Source organism: Meleagris gallopavo, chromosome 2 (assembly GCF_905368555.1).
Source record: "Meleagris gallopavo chromosome 2, MGAL_WU_HG_1.1, whole genome shotgun sequence".
In the NCBI taxonomy this organism is placed as follows: Eukaryota; Metazoa; Chordata; class Aves; order Galliformes; family Phasianidae; genus Meleagris; species Meleagris gallopavo.
Genome location: NC_139405.1, coordinates 32874144 through 32891634, shown reverse-complemented (window position 1 = coordinate 32891634; position 17491 = coordinate 32874144). Strand labels below are relative to the sequence as shown.

The 17491-nt window shown below is 37.0% G+C and overlaps 1 protein-coding gene across 4 annotated transcripts in view; it reads left to right on the top strand.

Moving 5' to 3' along the window:
* Positions 1-17340, top strand: part of PRKD3 (protein kinase D3) — a 44720-nt gene extending 27380 nt beyond the window's left edge. For all 4 annotated transcript variants that reach the window (XM_085219567.1, XM_085219566.1, XM_085219565.1 and 1 more), the window contains exons 10-19: positions 1124-1201; positions 2601-2877; positions 6826-6878; positions 7238-7310; positions 10479-10585; positions 11168-11329; positions 11769-11867; positions 12071-12338; positions 13265-13350; positions 14131-17340. In XM_085219567.1, coding sequence (XP_085075693.1) covers positions 1124-1201; positions 2601-2877; positions 6826-6878; positions 7238-7310; positions 10479-10585; positions 11168-11329; positions 11769-11867; positions 12071-12338; positions 13265-13350; positions 14131-14304 — 1377 coding nt within the window. In that variant the 3' untranslated portion in view covers positions 14305-17340. The remainder of the gene's footprint in view (positions 1-1123; positions 1202-2600; positions 2878-6825; positions 6879-7237; positions 7311-10478; positions 10586-11167; positions 11330-11768; positions 11868-12070; positions 12339-13264; positions 13351-14130) is intronic.
* The last annotated feature ends 151 nt before the right edge of the window (positions 17341-17491 follow it).

Sequence of the window (17491 nt, the reverse complement as noted above, 5' to 3'; positions counted from 1 at the left end):
TTATGATTTTTTAAAAAGCATATATGTTAAAAGGATGAGTTCACCCTTATACTTTCACCCAATTTCCATTTGGTGCTGGCTTGAACTTTCATTTAGTTAAATCTATTCATGTCCTGGCTTTCTTCACCTAACTCCTACTGATGGTCTTAACTTCCCTATGATTGAAATCATTTAAGTTCTGTATTAGATATAATAAGGGTGTTATTTTTCTAAGCATTGTCATTCTTGTCCAAAGCTAAGGGCCTTTGATTTTTCTTTGGGAAAAAAAAAGAGTTTCTGACTATATGAGCTTGGTGCAAGCAAATCAGTTAGATCCATATAGCCACATGGCTTTTCACGTCCAAATAGCTTTCAGATGATTCTCTATTTTTTAGGAATGTTCCTATGCTTAAGGTTATTAGGCAGTTATGTACCAGAACGTATATGCATATTATTCTCTGATGGAAAACATATTTCTCATTGATGGAGACTTCTCAAAAGTGGCTACATAATCTGTCTTGATTTTTATCTTAATTTTTCATCTTTTCCCTAAGGTAGATTATTCACTTGACTCTCATAATCTGCCTACCTTTTTTTTTTGCCATTGTGCACTTCAACCACCTAGAATTGCAGACTTGTAGAGGTTGGAAAGGACTTCTAGAGATCATCACATCCAACCTCCAGAATTTTCTGTTTACAAAAGAATGGAGGACTTGTTAGACTTGCTCAGTTCTTAAACCCACGTCATGTTGGTGTGAGGGCATGGAAGGAGAATAGCAATTCCCACAGTTGTTGCTAAGTGAAAATAATTCAGATTTTGTGAGCACGTGCACATAGGGTGAAACTTGTGTCGGTAGTTATTTCCTGTAGGAGATAACTGTTACCACCTTTGTTGCTGTAAGGTAAGTGATTTTTTTTTTTTTTTAATGGTTTGTGCAGATACTTCTGAGCCTATTCTTGAATTAAAAAAAAAAAGGCAAGCAAATAACTGTATTCCCAAAATGTGTTTTTCATGTATCCAGTCTAAGATGGAACCGTAGATTAACATCATTTGATTATTTTAGTTATTTAAACAATTTCCCTAAATAATTGGATACCATAAGTATTCCTAATAATTTATATTTTTGTACTGTGCATTTTGTAGAGGAAAAGACATTACTGGAGACTGGACAGCAAATGCCTCACGCTATTTCAAAATGAATCTGGAACAAAATATTACAAGGTAATTCATGATGAGTAATAATTGTGTTGCATTTGATTTACTTAAGAGGTCTTATGTGCTTGAAATAACTGTTTCCAAGTAGTATAATAAATATTATGTGAATTCCTCATCTTTTAAAGTGAAAAAGTAAGTAGTGATTGAAAGTTGCATGTTTATTTATTTCCCAACTGTACAACTGAAAGTTGAGAGCAAATTTTAGAGGGAAATTTACTGTGCAGCCTGGCATTATATGAAAGAAGCTTCGCTATAAGTATGTTATGCTGCAAATAGAGTAGTGTGTACAGTGGTAGAATATTCAGAAAATGTCTACAATTGTATAAACAAGATTTTTCCCTTTCTTGTCTTTCACCTTTAGGTGAGGGTACAAATCTTGCAGTTTCTTCCTTTATAACATCTCTAAAATCAAGCCTTTTCTCTGTACACCCAGCTAAACTTGCCCAGATCCTTTTCATTCCTATCTTGACCAATGCAGTTTCTTCTTCTCAGACCTCCCTGATACTTGTATATTGCCCCGTGCATTCAAAACACAGCTGGTAAAATATGTTCCTTGCTTGTTATTCCGTCCTGTCACTGCTTTTAGTCCTTTGACTTACCCCTTCGCCCCTCCTTTTTTTACTGCTTAAATCTTGGATTATTTGTCTTTGCTATTAGAAGCATTCACAGTTGTTATCTCTACATTTATTTGCTCTTCATCCTAATCAGCTACAGCCTCTTAACCTCATAATGCCAGCCCAGTGTTCACCTGCTTGTTCACTACTCTTGCAAGTGATGTGCACCTGTAAGCCCTTCCATATATGTGGAGTGTCCTCCTCCAACTAGCTTGAACTTGCAGCTTTTCCTTCCTTCAGATCTGTTCCCTAATGCTGCTGTGTAACATGCTCTTAAACTGATGAGGTAGAGAAATTGAAAGAAATTGTTCATATTTACATGAAAAATAATCTTTTCCAAAATTGATTCAGAAATGTGAAGTAATACTTTCTGGCCAGCTTGCACAACTACATCCTCTTCCTAATGTGTCACTCTTTTTTCCCTATTGTGTTCTTCTCTGGCTAAGCTGTATAATCTATGAGTGCGGTGGGAAACAGTCACTCTGTAGTTGTGCATCACCTGTATGCTGGATGATGGGCTGTCTTATGCTGAACATGAACGCAGTTTGTGTAGAGATTAGTGGTTGTATAGAGGGAACTGTGGTGGGGCTCTCTAGGCATCTATAGAGGAATTTGGAGAGCTGTGGGTGGGTAAGGCTTTGTCTACATTTTGACAGTAGTTATGAAGCTTGGTGTTTAGCTATTTTGATATATTTGCTTTGATTTCTCTGCAAACATTTTAAATTCTGAACAGTAGTATGTTAAAGTATTATATGCATTTTCATTTTTTAATCTTTAATATTTTTCTTCAGGAGATTCCACTTTCAGAAATTCTCCAGGTGACTCAGCCTCGAGATTTTTCAAACATGGTGCAGGGCAGCAATCCATACTGTTTTGAGATCATCACTGATACGATGGTGTACTTTGTTGGCGAAAACAATGGCAGCAGTCACCACAGTCCTGTTCTTGCTGCCACCGGAGTTGGACTTGACGTAGCTCAGGGCTGGGAGAAAGCCATTCGTCAGGCCTTGATGCCAGTCACTCCTCAAGCTAGCGTTTGCACTGCTGCAGGACAAGGAAAAGATCACAGTAAGCAGGCAGACAAGGCGCTGTAATCATGTTCTGAAGCTGTGAATGATAGAGATTCCATTTTAGAAAAGTCTGTTTGTCTATCTTCTGCTGAATTGGGTCTGTAATCTTCCACAAGTTTCTAAGAAGAGAAACTCAAGTTTTATGGAGGGTGTATGGGCAAATCTCTTAATCTGTTGTAGCAGCAAGCAGTAGTAGAAAATCAGTTTGCCCACATTAATTCGTACTGCAGAACTTTTATCATATGAGCAGTAAGAATTCACACGTAGTTGCTGGATGTAAAAGGGGACCATAGTTGAGACATTTCTAATAAACTTTGATAAACATCTCTTTCCATCAAGTTATTTATATACGTACAAAAAATCAGATGCTTTTTGACATTATCATCCATATTTAAAAAAAAAAGATCTATAGTTAAGGAGAAAGAAGGAAGCTGGTGATGAAATGGAAATGTTGCTAGTGATGGAAAGAATATTTGCTGAGCTCTGAGTACTAATATAAAATACATTTTCTTCCTTTTGTGCCTTTTTTACTCTTCTTTTTCTAACGTAGGATCATATTCATTATCAAGACTCTGCTAGGCACATGTTGTGCTCTTTCTTTTTAGATATCTCCTTGTCCTTTGCAACAACAGTCATGCACATTCTGTACTGACATTTATGTTTTCATTCTTCTGTTTCCTTTCATCTTCCAGATACTCTTTAATCTTCTCTTAGGGTTTTTTTTTTTTTCCTTTTTGTTTTTTTTTTTTCTGTAGGAGATCCTGTGATTAGTTTCTCTGTCTCTGGTATCTCGTTATGCTGCATCAGAGCAACAGTTAAGGGCATGTAAATGCTAATCTTAGGTAAAGGCACTTTCTGAGAATGTAACTGTGGTCTGAAATGGTAAGCTGTAAAATATGTGTACTTGCATTTCTAATTAACTATAGTCAAGAAACATAGCTGTAAGAAGGTAGCTTGTAACAGGCCTTTTACCTATGTAAAATGCCACTTCAGATTTGCATAGATGAGTACCAAACACCTATGTACTGAAGCACTCTCTGTTCTTTAAAACTGAAGGCCTACTATCCATGGGAGACATTTGAATGCAGTTACTTTTTCCAAAACCAATTTTTAACCCCCCCCCTTTTTTTTTTTTTTTTTTTTAAATTTAAATGAAAAATTATCAGTAGGAGGTAATAGAGCTATGGGCTAGATAGAAAAGACGTATTTTAGCATGATTAGGATTGTAGAAGTATAAGAAACGACCATGGATTTATAGCGGCATTTCTACATTCTTATGCAGACAGTTGTTCTCTTAACTCTAAGAAGACCACAAACTGTATGTCCTTACCTCTTCTTCCTGCTCACTGAGCCATCAGATGGTGTCCCAAGAACCATTAAGAAAATTGGACTTACATTAAAAAAAAAAGAAAAAGTAATAATTCTTTATCCTCCGATGTGTTCTCTTAAATGAGTAGACCAGAGCAGGGCATTGCTAATGCTTGAAATAGAGCAGCAGGAAATGTGTAGTGTCAAAATGTCCACAAGGCACCAACTAGTCAGTTTATGCCATGTTTTTGCCAGCAAGTCATTAGTAATGGGGATACTCCTCCACTCTGACTCACAGGAAAGAGTCCTTTTGGATGCTTTGCCTGGTGTTTGGGATGAGATGTTTCTTTGTATGATGTTTCTGAGGTGAAATTGGAAACGGGAGATTAAAAGTAAAGTAAAAGTAGCCAATTACATAAGCTATTACCTGATGTAAATTAGATGTTAAATTCTGACATTACTGTTCTCTTCATAAATGTCAGCCTTTCAGGCCTTGTTTGTGTGCATGTCAGAGGCTTCAGAAAACTTATTTGGAGTAACTCTATCCCTACCTAAAGGGGGGAAGCAGATACTTTGTGTTGTGTAGCTATCTGTGGAGAGGAGTTCAGTGTGTTCCCTTAAACAGTTTCAAAAACTATGTCTTCACTTTTTTTCTAGTTAAGCTGTAGTGAGGTTGAAACAAATTGTCCTTGGTAACTTTTTTGCATGCCTTCTTTTTGTTTTCCCTTGTGTTCTGTATTTCTCCAATACAGACCTGACTAACTTCAAGCAGAAGGCAGTAGACAGTAGACATGTGCGTAGCTGTAATTCCAATTAGTATTTCAGATGTAGATTCAGAGTCCTTTGAGAACTAATATTATTTCCTTTCTTAAGTCTATACATTCTTTCTTTGAGATAAGGCACTGGTGACAAAAATTGGGTATGCGTTCACAGAATTGCAGGGATTGAAAGGGGACCTCAGGAGATCATTGAGTCAAACCCTACTGCTAAAGCAGATTCCCTACACTAGGTTGCACAGGTAGGCATCCGGATGGGTCTTAAATTTAAAAGGAGACCCCACAACCTCTCTGGGCAACCTGTTCCAGTGCTCTGTCACCCTTACCATAGAGTTCTTCTGCATGTTAGTACAGAACTTCCGATGTTCACGTTTTAGACCATTAGTCTTGGTTCTATTGCTACTTACCATCAAAAGAGTCTGGACTCATGCATTTGCTTCCCACCTCCCTTCAGATATTTATAAACATTAATGAGATCCCCTCTCAGTCTTCTTTTCCCCAGGCTGAACAGTCCCAGGTTACTTAGCCTGTCCTCATACCGGAGATGCTCCAGGCCCTTAGTCATCTTTGTGGCCCTCTGCTGGACTCCTTTTAGGAGACCCCTGTCTTTTTTGAACTGGGGAGCCTAGAACTGGAAACAGTATTCTAAATGTGGCCTCATGAGGGCAGAATAGATGGGGAGGATAACTTCTCTCGACTGGCTGGTCGTGCACTTTTTAATGGAGCCCAGAATGCCACAGGGCACACTGCCTGCTCATGGCCAACCTGTTGTCTACCAGGATCCCTGGGTCCTTCTCTGCAGAGCTCCTCTCCAGCACATCAGCCCCTAACTTATACTGTAGCATGTGACTCTACACTTGCTCTTATTATGGTTCCTCCCTGCCCAACACTTCAGTCTGTCCAGGTCTTGCTGAATGGCAGCGCAGCCCTCCAATGTGTCAGCCACTACTCCCAACTTTGTATCATCAGTAAGCTTGCTAAAGCACAAAGCTCTTCCAAGGGTGATAAAGGTTCTGTTCAAAATCTGTAGTCTGTAGTATGTCCTGCATTCACCTTATAAGTGATTTTTTTTTTTTTAATTAACGTAAGAAATAGTAGGTGTCTATTTATCTGAGATGCCTGACGTCCATCTTGAAGTCAAAGGAAAAAGGTGCTTTCTGTTTCCACGTGCCTTTTCTTGCCTGCTTATCTTAATGTTATTTCTATAATGAAAGCCTCATGTCATCATCTGTTGCAGGCTGAAAAGAAATTGTGTACCCTTTTTTAGTACTTTTACTTGAAAATTATGCTTCCTAGATGTGCTGTTATATTCTAAAGATTGGTAATGCTTCTACAGTATATCTGTGAAACACTTCGAAAACCTTTGTTTATGTTATGGATTTTTTTTTCTGACTATCAGGTCTTGTTACCTTTTTTGCTTGATTTATTTTCTTTTCTTGTACATTACAGATTTTGTGCAGCATCAAGATATACAAAATTAGTCACACACATTTGACTGTAGGGGATGCACCTAATCCTCTTATCTGTATTCTTCCCTATTACTACCAGAAATTTTTAGTAGTTTAATGGACTCTGATACAGTTGCCACACTACTATTGCTTTTGGTTCTCTAGTTCTATTGTCTATACTCACATACTGTTCTATCATTTTTATTATCAGTGATATGACAAAAATGGACAAATAATCTCAGCAAAACTCCCTGGGTTGTTCATCTAATCAGTCTGTGAAACTTGAGTTCTGGATTATGATGCTTTTGCAAAACAGCCATAAAAATCATTCATTGGGATAAAAGTCAATAATTTTTTGCTGTCAAAAGCTTAACTTTTCTATTTTCTTATTCTGTTGTATCTTCTTTATTACAGAAGATTTATCTCTAAGCATCTCTGTTTCAAATTGCCAAGTCCAGGAGAATGTGGTGAGTATTTATGGTGTTTATTAATCTGAGTATTTTAAAGTAATTGGTAGTAACAGTTTATGACAGAGAAAGCAGCACTCTGTTATTTCAACTAGACAAGACCATATTATGTACCTAACAGGAGGTAGTCTACTTACTTGACACAACTATTAGTTTGTGTTAATGTATGTCTCTGTATATAGTGTGGTTAAGTGGAACCACTTCAGGAAGTTTCTTCTTCCCTTCCCTTGAGGGCAGTGATATTATTCTTTACATATTTTAACATAAAATTTAAATACAGCTTAGCCAGTACTAATTAATATGCTCATGAACATTTTGAGTATGCCTGATGCTTATGATTTCTCTTCTTCATGCATTAGGATATCAGCTCTGTGTACCAGATATTTGCTGATGAAGTTCTGGGTTCTGGTCAGTTTGGTATTGTATATGGAGGTAAGTAGAATCCATTATGCTTTTAACTAAGATGGAGTGCAACTAAACTTGTTATAATTGGCCTTTTCATATTTGCTTAGCTGTATCAATAAGCTTAGCTGTATCTTGGTGAAGTTGATCTTGTTAAAAGTTTGGTTTGGATAACTGTGGTATAGCCTCTTTGCATTTTGATTGTAGTATTTCTTACAATTAGTTTTTTTTTTTTTTTGCATATAGAGTTCTGCATTCCTTCAAAATCACTTCAGAATATGCATTGCATTTTGACTACAATAAAATACAAAGCAGTCACTAGTCTCAGTTTGGCCTTTGTGATTTTTATTTAAATAGTGAATTCTATCACTGTTGTCTGTATTATACAGTGTAAGATTATGTATTTAAAGAGGCTGTGCAGTATAGCTCCGACTTTTTATGGATATCTGAGAGAAGCAGCTGAAAACAATTGGAAGAGTACATGTTTTAGTTTGTGCTTTAGCAGTACTTTATGCAGATGATTTCACTACCAATTTTTGTCAGCAGTATAAAGTGAAAGAATTCTTTACTGAAGTCTCAGCTTTAGTTTTGGGATGTAGTTATATCACTTCTTTATTTAAAAGCTTCCATTGCAACATAGAACTTATTGATAGTATTTAATCACAAAAAAATCAACTGTTAGAAATATGTCATGAACTGGATGCCCTATTATTTTTTTAATTTATTTCTTATAAATACTGTATAACATATCTCCAGTGTTGAGAAAACCACAGACCATAGGTCTGGGAAGGAAGAAAAAGGATAACTAATGATTTAAAGTGGGAACCTTTCTGCTTCTGTCATATTGTCCGTAGTCTAGAAATTCTGTGGCTATCATTCTTCTATCTGCCAATAATGCTTGAGAGGCTCCTTTGTCTCCACCTCAAGATTTCTTGAAGCATATTGTGAATTGAATTATGTTTCCTTTCTTATGAACAGAATGTACATAATAAATACAGACAGTAGATACATATTTTGATTTTACTTCTAAATATACTCCCTTAAGCTGTATTTTAGATAAGCCTCAGGTGCGTATTTTTCATGCTACAACGGAGTGACTTACATAATAAATGCTTACAAAAGGCTTTGATCATATTCAGATACTTAATGATGTCTTAAAACATGTAAGGCCTGTGTGCAATTTCTTAAGATAAAATCATGAGCTGAGTGTGCATGGGAATAATGTAATTTTCTTTTGTTGGCTGTGCACGCTGCCTAACTGTTGCTGGTATTTTTCAATGATCTTCTCCCCACCTTTACAGACTTACTGAAATAATAAAATCTATCAATTAAAGAAATATAATTAAGTTGCTTCTTCTATTGTCTTTTTTTCCCCCCTTCTGGACAAATGTTAGACGTTTGCAAATTGTAAGTCAAAAAGTTTTTGGGCTATTGATATACACTGGTGTTTCTTTCTGTGAGAATAGTTTCCCCCTGCGTTTTTTATTTTGGTTCATTTTGAAGGGTCTGAAAAATTAGTACATGTATAGGGAAAAAACAATTCTTGACAGTTTTTTACTGATGCTAAACTTGCCCTAAAACCTGGGGTGGTTTTACACAGAGACGGAATTTCAGGCTACCTTTCCATTAATCTTTCTTTGTGTACTTTTAGCTCCTGTAGCGAAGTGTGTTGTTAGTCTGATGCTTTTGTTTTATGTTCTCTTGCAACCTTGTGTTTGTTTCTCAGTTTTCTGATGGTATTTCTTTTACACTTCAATATAATTTGATGTTTATTGGAGCTAGAGACATTTTCCCTAACTATTTCAGGGTTTTATTTAAACCATAGCCAGGAGCTGTGATTCCTAACATCTTGCCTAAAAATTGCTGTTTTGCGACAGGAAAAAGAGACAAAACTTCACTGATCTCTTTGAGGCTTGTGGCTTTATGCTTTTGCCTTTGTATAGTTTGTTTTCCTTAGGACTAATGTAATTTTTTAAAATATTTCTTTTCCAATTGTTAGTTCTATTTGGCAACCTCGTTTAACTCATTTGGACCTTGAGTGATTCCACTGTCTACCTCTTCCAGTGGACATAAGCCTGATTTTGAGCCTTTATTCACGAGGATCTTTAAGGCAAGCACACTGGTTGCTCCATGCAGCCTTCAAAAGCAATTCCTCTGCCTTAACTTAAGCCCTGGCCAGCAGCTCTGACTGCAGAGCAGCAGGTGAGGCTGTCAGGGTTAGTAGTGAGCTGTAGCTGTGATTGCAGGTAGAATCCTTTGTGTTGCTTTGTGCTGTAGCTGTGTGTGTCACCCCTTCTTCTAAAATAGCTTCCAGACCTTACATGGAGCAGATAATTACTTTCTTTTTCTTTGGCTTGGACTCACTTTATCTGTATTAGTTTAGTATTAAATGTTCTAAATTATCCAAGTCTTTCAGTGTGTCCTTCCATTAACCTCTCTGATTTGAGTGTGAGAGAAAACAGTTTTAGAAATTACAGGAAACCTGGGTGAGCTACCCACATGGCTCTTGAAATGTCCTGTGTATGCAGGATGCTTCTCACTTAGCTGGTGCAGGCTACAGCAAGGTTTAATACTGGCATCATCAGCCCCCCTTTTTTTTTTTTTTTCTTTCCTAAATTAGAAACTTCTAGGGCTTTCTTATGGTAACCAGTTACCTCATGGGTGTTAGCTTTTTATGGCACATAGTTCCTCCAGTTCTGCAGATTATTAGATATAACTTCCTGAGCACATGGAGCCCATAAAAGTATCTGCTGAAACCGCTGGTGAAGACGTTGTTCATCTTCCTTCACATTTGTCTTGAATGTTGTTTTGTTTGTTAGTTTCTCTCTTGTTGTGTTTTTTGTATGTTTTTTATACAAGAAGAGAGGCAAGATTCTGAAGTAGGTAACACTTGCTAACGTAGAAGTTCTTTGCACAAGGCAAAACCTCACCTAATACTTCTAACATAGAATCATAGAATCATTTGAGTTGGAAGGGGCCCTTATATGCCACCTAGTCCAACTTCCCTGCAATGAACAGGGACGCCTACAGCTACATCATATACTAACTGCAGTTTTAAGTACAAATAAAATAGAGTGATATTGTAGATTTGTATAGAATATAACTGTTTCTCCAAAAAGATATTTCTTTTCTGCTGTAGTTTTCTCTAGCTATTAATTGCTTGTGCCTCTTGATGTTTGATGTTGACTTTCTGTTCAGGGAAACATAGGAAGACCGGAAGAGATGTAGCTATCAAAGTTATTGACAAGATGAGGTTTCCAACTAAGCAGGAAAGTCAGCTTCGTAATGAAGTTGCCATTCTCCAGGTACAAAATTATTTTTGTATCGTATCTGAGTTTTCCTCAAATAAGCCACTGATAACATTGTGCGATGTCTGTAAGTGCTCTGAATTGATTTCTAAATCTGTGCATGTGATTTTTGAGTCTTTTTGTAGGAAGGAATTTTGTAAGTAGGGAATTGCCAAGCGTTTGATAGTGTAGATAACTTGAGGGTAGTATCTGCTGCAATAGGAGATGCACCAAGGACCTGTACTTTGGTCCCATGTCTCCCTCAGCCAGCTGGAAATTGTAGTATTTTAGATTGTCTTTCATTACTGGCTCCCCTGTCTGAATGGTGATTTTGCATGTTCTGTACTCAAGTTACTGAGTGTATCAACTGTAAAATAATTATGGATAATTTGTGCTAAAAAAAGCCTTCATAGTGATAGTTTGTGTATTTCATGGATTATCGTGTATGTTTCATACTAATTTCTTGCCTCTGACATGTTTGTTTTTCATTTCTAACTCTCTCCTTAACTACTCTTTGATTTGTGCTACAATATTTCTGTGTAATTCAGAATATTTCATGCTGTTTTATTTTAGTGATGTACTTCTACTACTTTATTTTAGAATTTGCATCACCCTGGGATTGTGAACCTGGAATGTATGTTTGAAACCCCAGAACGGGTCTTTGTTGTGATGGAAAAGCTGCATGGTGATATGCTAGAGATGATTCTTTCCAGTGAGAAAAGTCGACTTCCAGAACGAATAACGAAGTTCATGGTCACTCAGGTTGGCATTCCGTCTCTCTCCTTGAGAGGAAAGACTAGAGTTGTCTTTCATAGTTTTGTGAGAATGGAATCTGGAGAAGGGTTTCCTCTGTGTGAGACAGCACAAGGAGTTGTGTATCGAATGGCAGTTGAAAAAAACATGGAAATAATTTGGAATATTATTCTGATCCTTTTTCACAAGACTTAACATTATAGATATCCAAAGATGTACATCAAAACTCTAAATGTTCAAAAAGGTGGAGGTAAAAAAAAAAAAAAAGAAAAGAAAAATTCATCACAAAACCATTGGTTCCAGACTATTGACTGGAAAAATAATGCTTGTACATTATATATGAATTCTTCAAGGCTACACTGAAACAAATTTTATACTGCTTTCTGTGTGGATTTTGATGCTTTTGATCTATTTAAATAGTAAGGAAAATTTTCTTTTGTTTCTATAGATACTTGTTGCTTTGAGGAATTTACACTTCAAGAATATTGTGCACTGTGATTTAAAACCAGAAAATGTACTACTAGCATCTGCAGAGCCATTCCCTCAAGTAAGTGAAGACTAAGAAATACTCATTTCCTCACTTTGTGGTTTTTGGTTTTTTGGGTTTTTTTTTTTCTTTGTCTCCGTTTTGGTGCATACAGTATTTAAACGATGACAGGAATAAAACCAAGTACCGCCCTGGTTTTGCTCAGTAGTACATTTAGGAGATCAGCCAGAGATTTCTCAGTTTAAAATACATTTCTTTTGCAGGTGAAGCTGTGTGATTTTGGCTTTGCACGTATCATTGGTGAAAAATCTTTCAGGCGCTCTGTGGTGGGGACACCTGCTTATCTTGCCCCTGAAGTGCTCAGGAGTAAAGGTTACAACCGCTCCCTAGACATGTGGTCTGTTGGAGTTATTGTCTATGTGAGCCTTAGTGGTACATTCCCATTTAATGAAGATGAGGATATAAATGATCAGATTCAAAATGCAGCATTTATGTACCCACCAAATCCTTGGAAGGAAATCTCTAGTGAAGGTAAAGAAATGAACTTTCTTTATTAGAACACCTTTATGCATAGGTAGTGCACCCAAGTGCTTAAACCACAAGGTTCTCTGAGAGAGCAGTGCAAAACTCTTGAGTAGTTTGGGTTTTGTAGTCTATGCCAAAATGGCTAAATGTGTGCTGGCATGGGCATGGGAAAGGTGAAATGTTAAATACAGTGTCTTGGATTGTTTTCAGAAAAGAAGGAGCCAGAAGATTTAGTGGGGGGAAAAACTGATGTAATTACTTGATTGCATTCCTAGGTAGTGGGATAAATACCCCCAAATTCCTCAGAAATCCCAATGAAAAGTTGGATCTTGCTCAGTATTTGCTGAACACTGATGTCATAAAACATACTTTATCTAAACTATGATAAAATTACAGAAATGGTTCAAAGTTGAATATGGAATTTTGTTTTGTACGTTAATAAGGAAAGCAAAACCTGGATTCAGATCTGAACAATCTGTAAATTTATGAGGTTGGTCTTCAAAACTTTCTAATGCCAACTTTGTTAATCATATAAACATGACTATATGATCACTCAAAGATGATTATATGATTAACACACATGTAGGTGTGAAAGGACACATAATAAATTACACAAATATTGAAAGTACCTTCATCATGTTGGAACAAGGGATTATGCTCAAGCTTTATTTAAACACTTCTGAGAATTACTGAAATTTTAACAAGTAATATAATAAAGCTTTTCTTGTTTCTGTCAAAGGGAAAAAAAAAAAAAACTTCCCCATGCCTATTTTGTAGTCTAGTTTAATATAAGCAAAGCTACGCATAAAATTCAGGGGCTTGATTCACTTTAGAAGAGTTTGGTAGTGTATGCACAATTTCACATGCTGCAGTGAAAGTGAAGATGTGATTAATATTTAAACAATACATTTTTTTCTGTTTCTCATTGTTAGCCATTGATTTAATAAACAATTTGCTTCAAGTCAAGATGAGGAAACGTTTCAGTGTTGACAAATCCCTTAGTCACCCGTGGTTACAGGTAAAATGATGCGTATTCATCCCTATGCTTATAATGGACAAATAACAATTGTATGAAATCCTTCACAAGCTTAGTAAAACTACTAGGAATGCTTGTGAAGAAACAATCATGGAGTATTTCTGGTTTTGGCTTAATATTTTACGTGCTTCAATTACTCTGCCCACGTCTTAATGGCTTTCATCCCACAGGAAAAATTGTTCATTCCTCTCCCCTTCCTTCTCATTCACTGCCTGATGCTAACACGGAGTTCCACTTTTCTGTCGCTTCTTAATAGAGGCAGTGATGAATGCATGGAGTCTCAATGAGAAAAGTGCAGACACAGTGTTCAGTGCTAAAGATGGCTTGCAAACTAAGGGGTGCTGTAGTTTGTAGCCATTTTAGAAGAGAATTGTTTGAAATAGAATGTAATGAGTAACCTAAAAGACATTGTACAACTTAGAAGACATTAAGAGGAAAATCCAATTGAATAAACAGTACAAACAGTACTGGAACTAATATCACTTTATGTATGTATACATCTAAATAGTAGTACAATTAGTTTTATAACAAAACTCTCTTATCTGTTTTCTAGCAGTTTTCATGATTTCTAATACTACAGCCTTGGGAACTAGCATATTTAATTTGGAACCCTTCTTTTTTTGTTGTACTCTGTTTTTAAACAGCTCCTGTTGGTTTTATCTTGTTGTTATTTATATTAAAAGAGACAAATTGCCGAATTTATCTTTGAAAATATAAGGCTGCTGTTTCTTGAACTGCTTCATTAACTCTTCTACTCCTTAGGATTATCAGACTTGGCTTGACCTCAGAGAGTTTGAAACACGCATTGGAGAGCGTTACATTACCCACGAGAGTGATGACGCACGCTGGAAGGAACATGCGTATGAACACAACCTTGAATACCCCCAGCATTTTATTATAGCTCCGAATCCAGATGACATGGAAGAGGACCCTTGATTTAGTCATAGTGCTAAACTGCAGCAAAGGCCGACACCCCAGACAGAAGCTGAAGATAAGTTTTGGAACAATTGTCGCTCTTTCTGAATGCTTTACATGTAGTTCAGCATACAGAGCCTCAGAGGATCCTGTGTTGACGTGGGAATAGACTGTCATCCGACAAGCTTTCCTCCAGCTCTGACCTAAACTATGAATGGTTATTGGACAGTGGGATAAGCCCATTGGGTAACGCTGCACCCAGTTGTATGGCTACGAAGCCATTACTGAAGTGTGATGTGTACAGATGGAATGCTTTGCGTTTTTCAAGGTTTTCTTTTTTTTTTTTTTTTTTTTTGTAGCCTACACAGTAAGAATTTTGTAATGGTTTTCTAATCCCTATTTATCCCTATTTACTAGGCCATAGAAGACTGTTTTTTGTTACTTAGATACATCTCCTGTTTCTTAGACTGTGCATTGTGAAAAGAGATTGTAAAAGGAAATCAGTGCAGAATACCTTAGCTAATAGAAAAACATGGCAGTTCAAGGTTGAATATGGCTTCATAGGTGAAGGAGTAATTTGCTGCTCTTAAGACAGTTGGGTGTGTCTGTCTTTGCCCTAACCGAACTTTTTCCAGATACCAAAAAAGAAAGAGAAAACATGCAACTTCTTACATTCCTCTTGAAATGCTGACTGACAATCTGAAAAGACGACAATCAGAGCTGTGCTCATCCTATATTTTGTCTGGTAAAACAGAGCAATAAGCCACAGTATTGTGTTGCTATGCAAGGCTGGTGCGTGTCATTGATACACACCAAAGGTATTTTGCCTTGAAACAACATCAGTAGTGCAGAGAAGCACACAAGACCTGATGTAGCTTATCCTTTCTCTCTGGAAAAAGTTTATAGCAGAAAGATGTGGAAAAATAGGGAAAAACATATGCAGCTTTCTTCTGTTGTTTGGAATAACAACGTTTTTAAATTTTCTAGTCTTTTTCTAACTTTTTAAGGTTCCCTCAACTAACATCAGGAATAGTTTGTAGCTTGCTAGCTTGTATCTTAATTCTGTTCCGTATTTGGGTATGACAAAATCACTTGTTGCTTCCACCAGTGCAGCTAGACTGGAAGAGAAAAGGGCTTCGCCCTCCTTGCAACCTTTACCTGCAGCCTCTTCTGTCCCTATTGTGCTCAGAACTGTTTTGAGCTGAATGGAGAGTCCAAAACCACCCCCTAATTCAGTTTTTTTTTGCAGATGCCCCAGTTGATGGATTCCCAACTATTTACTGGACTTGGCACAAAAGAGGAAGCAGTAATTTCTTTGGAAATGATTCCCTAGGAGCATAGTTAAAATTGACTGTATTTCAGGGAAGTTTGAGAGCTTGAGTGCTAAACACAGTTGGAAGAGGGTATTTTTTTCTCTTCACCTATTTAAAAAAAAGTGGGAAGAAAAAATCTCCTTTTGTGTGGATCAGCTGCGTTGTGCTGCTGGAAGGTGCTGGGTGGCTCTACACATTTCTGATATGCCAAGCTACTTAAGTGCAACTGAAAATACCTTAATACTTATATAGGCTTGAACTGCAAAGGTGGGGGGGTGCTTTGAAGTAGCTCCTTTCTCTCCTACACATTTTTTTTTGTGTATGTAGAGAGAGAGAGATTTTTTTCATCCTTGTGTTGTTCAGGTAAGGAAACAGGTGAGCAGATGTCACCTGTTAGATTATCACAGAATTTTACCAAGTTGTTTTGGTGCTGGGAGCTGCTTGCAGTGACAGTAAACTGATAATAAGGTCAGTGGCAGCTGCAGAAGTGTATATGTGGGCAGGCTTAAGTCCTGAACATCCCTTTACTTTTCCAGTTGCCCTTAGTATAACTGCTGTTGTTCAGAAGTATCTAAATAAATTAAAGCTAAAGTCTGGCTTCCCTGTTAAAATACCCCTAACTTTGCAGAAAAATCTTGATTGAATCTGCACAGCAGTTTGCTACAGGCACCAGTAGGCAGAGTATTTCTGCCCTTCCTACCATCATGCATCCTTTCTCCAAGCACATTATTCTCAGGTTTGTGCAGAGATGAGCCTGATGGGAGTCTGTGCCACTCCTGCGCTGGGGGAGGTCATTCTTTCACTTTTATGCTGTCAAAGCAGTGTAAAGGAATCTGAAAGAGGCAGAATTTGACCCTTAACCTTGCCCTCCTGCTTAGGTGAGGTTGGGACTGATTCTTCTCCAAGAGGCGCTATTTTTTTTAACCTTTGGAAACAGAACAATCACCTATGAAGTTGGTAGTCCAGTATTGGCTCAGGCTTGGCAAGGGAAGCAATCTTTCTTTCCCCACCCCCTCTCCCCCCCCTCTAACTTCCACCACCCAACTGACCAAGTTTCAGTGAAGCCATTGCTATCTTCCATTCCAACTGTAATAATATAAATACAGTCTGGTTCTAAGCTTTGGATTTTAAACTTGAGTTGTCACTATTGTTTTCTTGTTTGTTTGTTTGTTTTTTAAAGGAAGAAAAGAAGCCAGCTTGGTTGCTTGAAAAGCACAACACAAGAGAGGAAAGGGTTACAGTAAGGCCTGACTGATGTCTCTTCCCATGAAGTCTGCTTTGTGCTGCATAAAAGAAAAAAAATTATATTAGCTATTTATTCTTAACTTGTATTAAAAAGAATGCTGTTAGCCTTTGGAGTGGTTTGCCTGATAATACATGCACATATGCAGGCTTATGGGGCCAGACAATAGAAGCCACAAGCTGGTAGCTGAGGAACCAAAAAAATCAGACATGCATTATAAGTAAACTTTTTTCATTGAGTAGCAAAAATAGCTGAATTTCTTTATTCCCTTTTTTTCTACCCTTACTGCAAACTTTGACAGCAGTAGGTTATAGTGTTTTAATATCCTTACCCCTAGATGAATTAAGTTGCATTCAATATTGCTATGATGATGCTAGAAAAAAAGCTCATGTAAAATTTTATAGCCTCAAATGGACACTGTCAAGTACTTTTATATTTTTATACATCCAATTGTTTGTAAATATCCTCTGATAAGCTTGAAAATAAAATTTATTTCCCTATCAGACTTGTTCCTTGTATTTACATGAACTCTTTCTCCTGCAAACTTTTCTTAGAAGTTTCTTCATACTTTCTTGTTGGCATTAGCTATACTCTGTTGTGGGAATTCTGTTAGCAGTTGCTTTCTGACAAATAACTTCTTTGCATGCTTCCT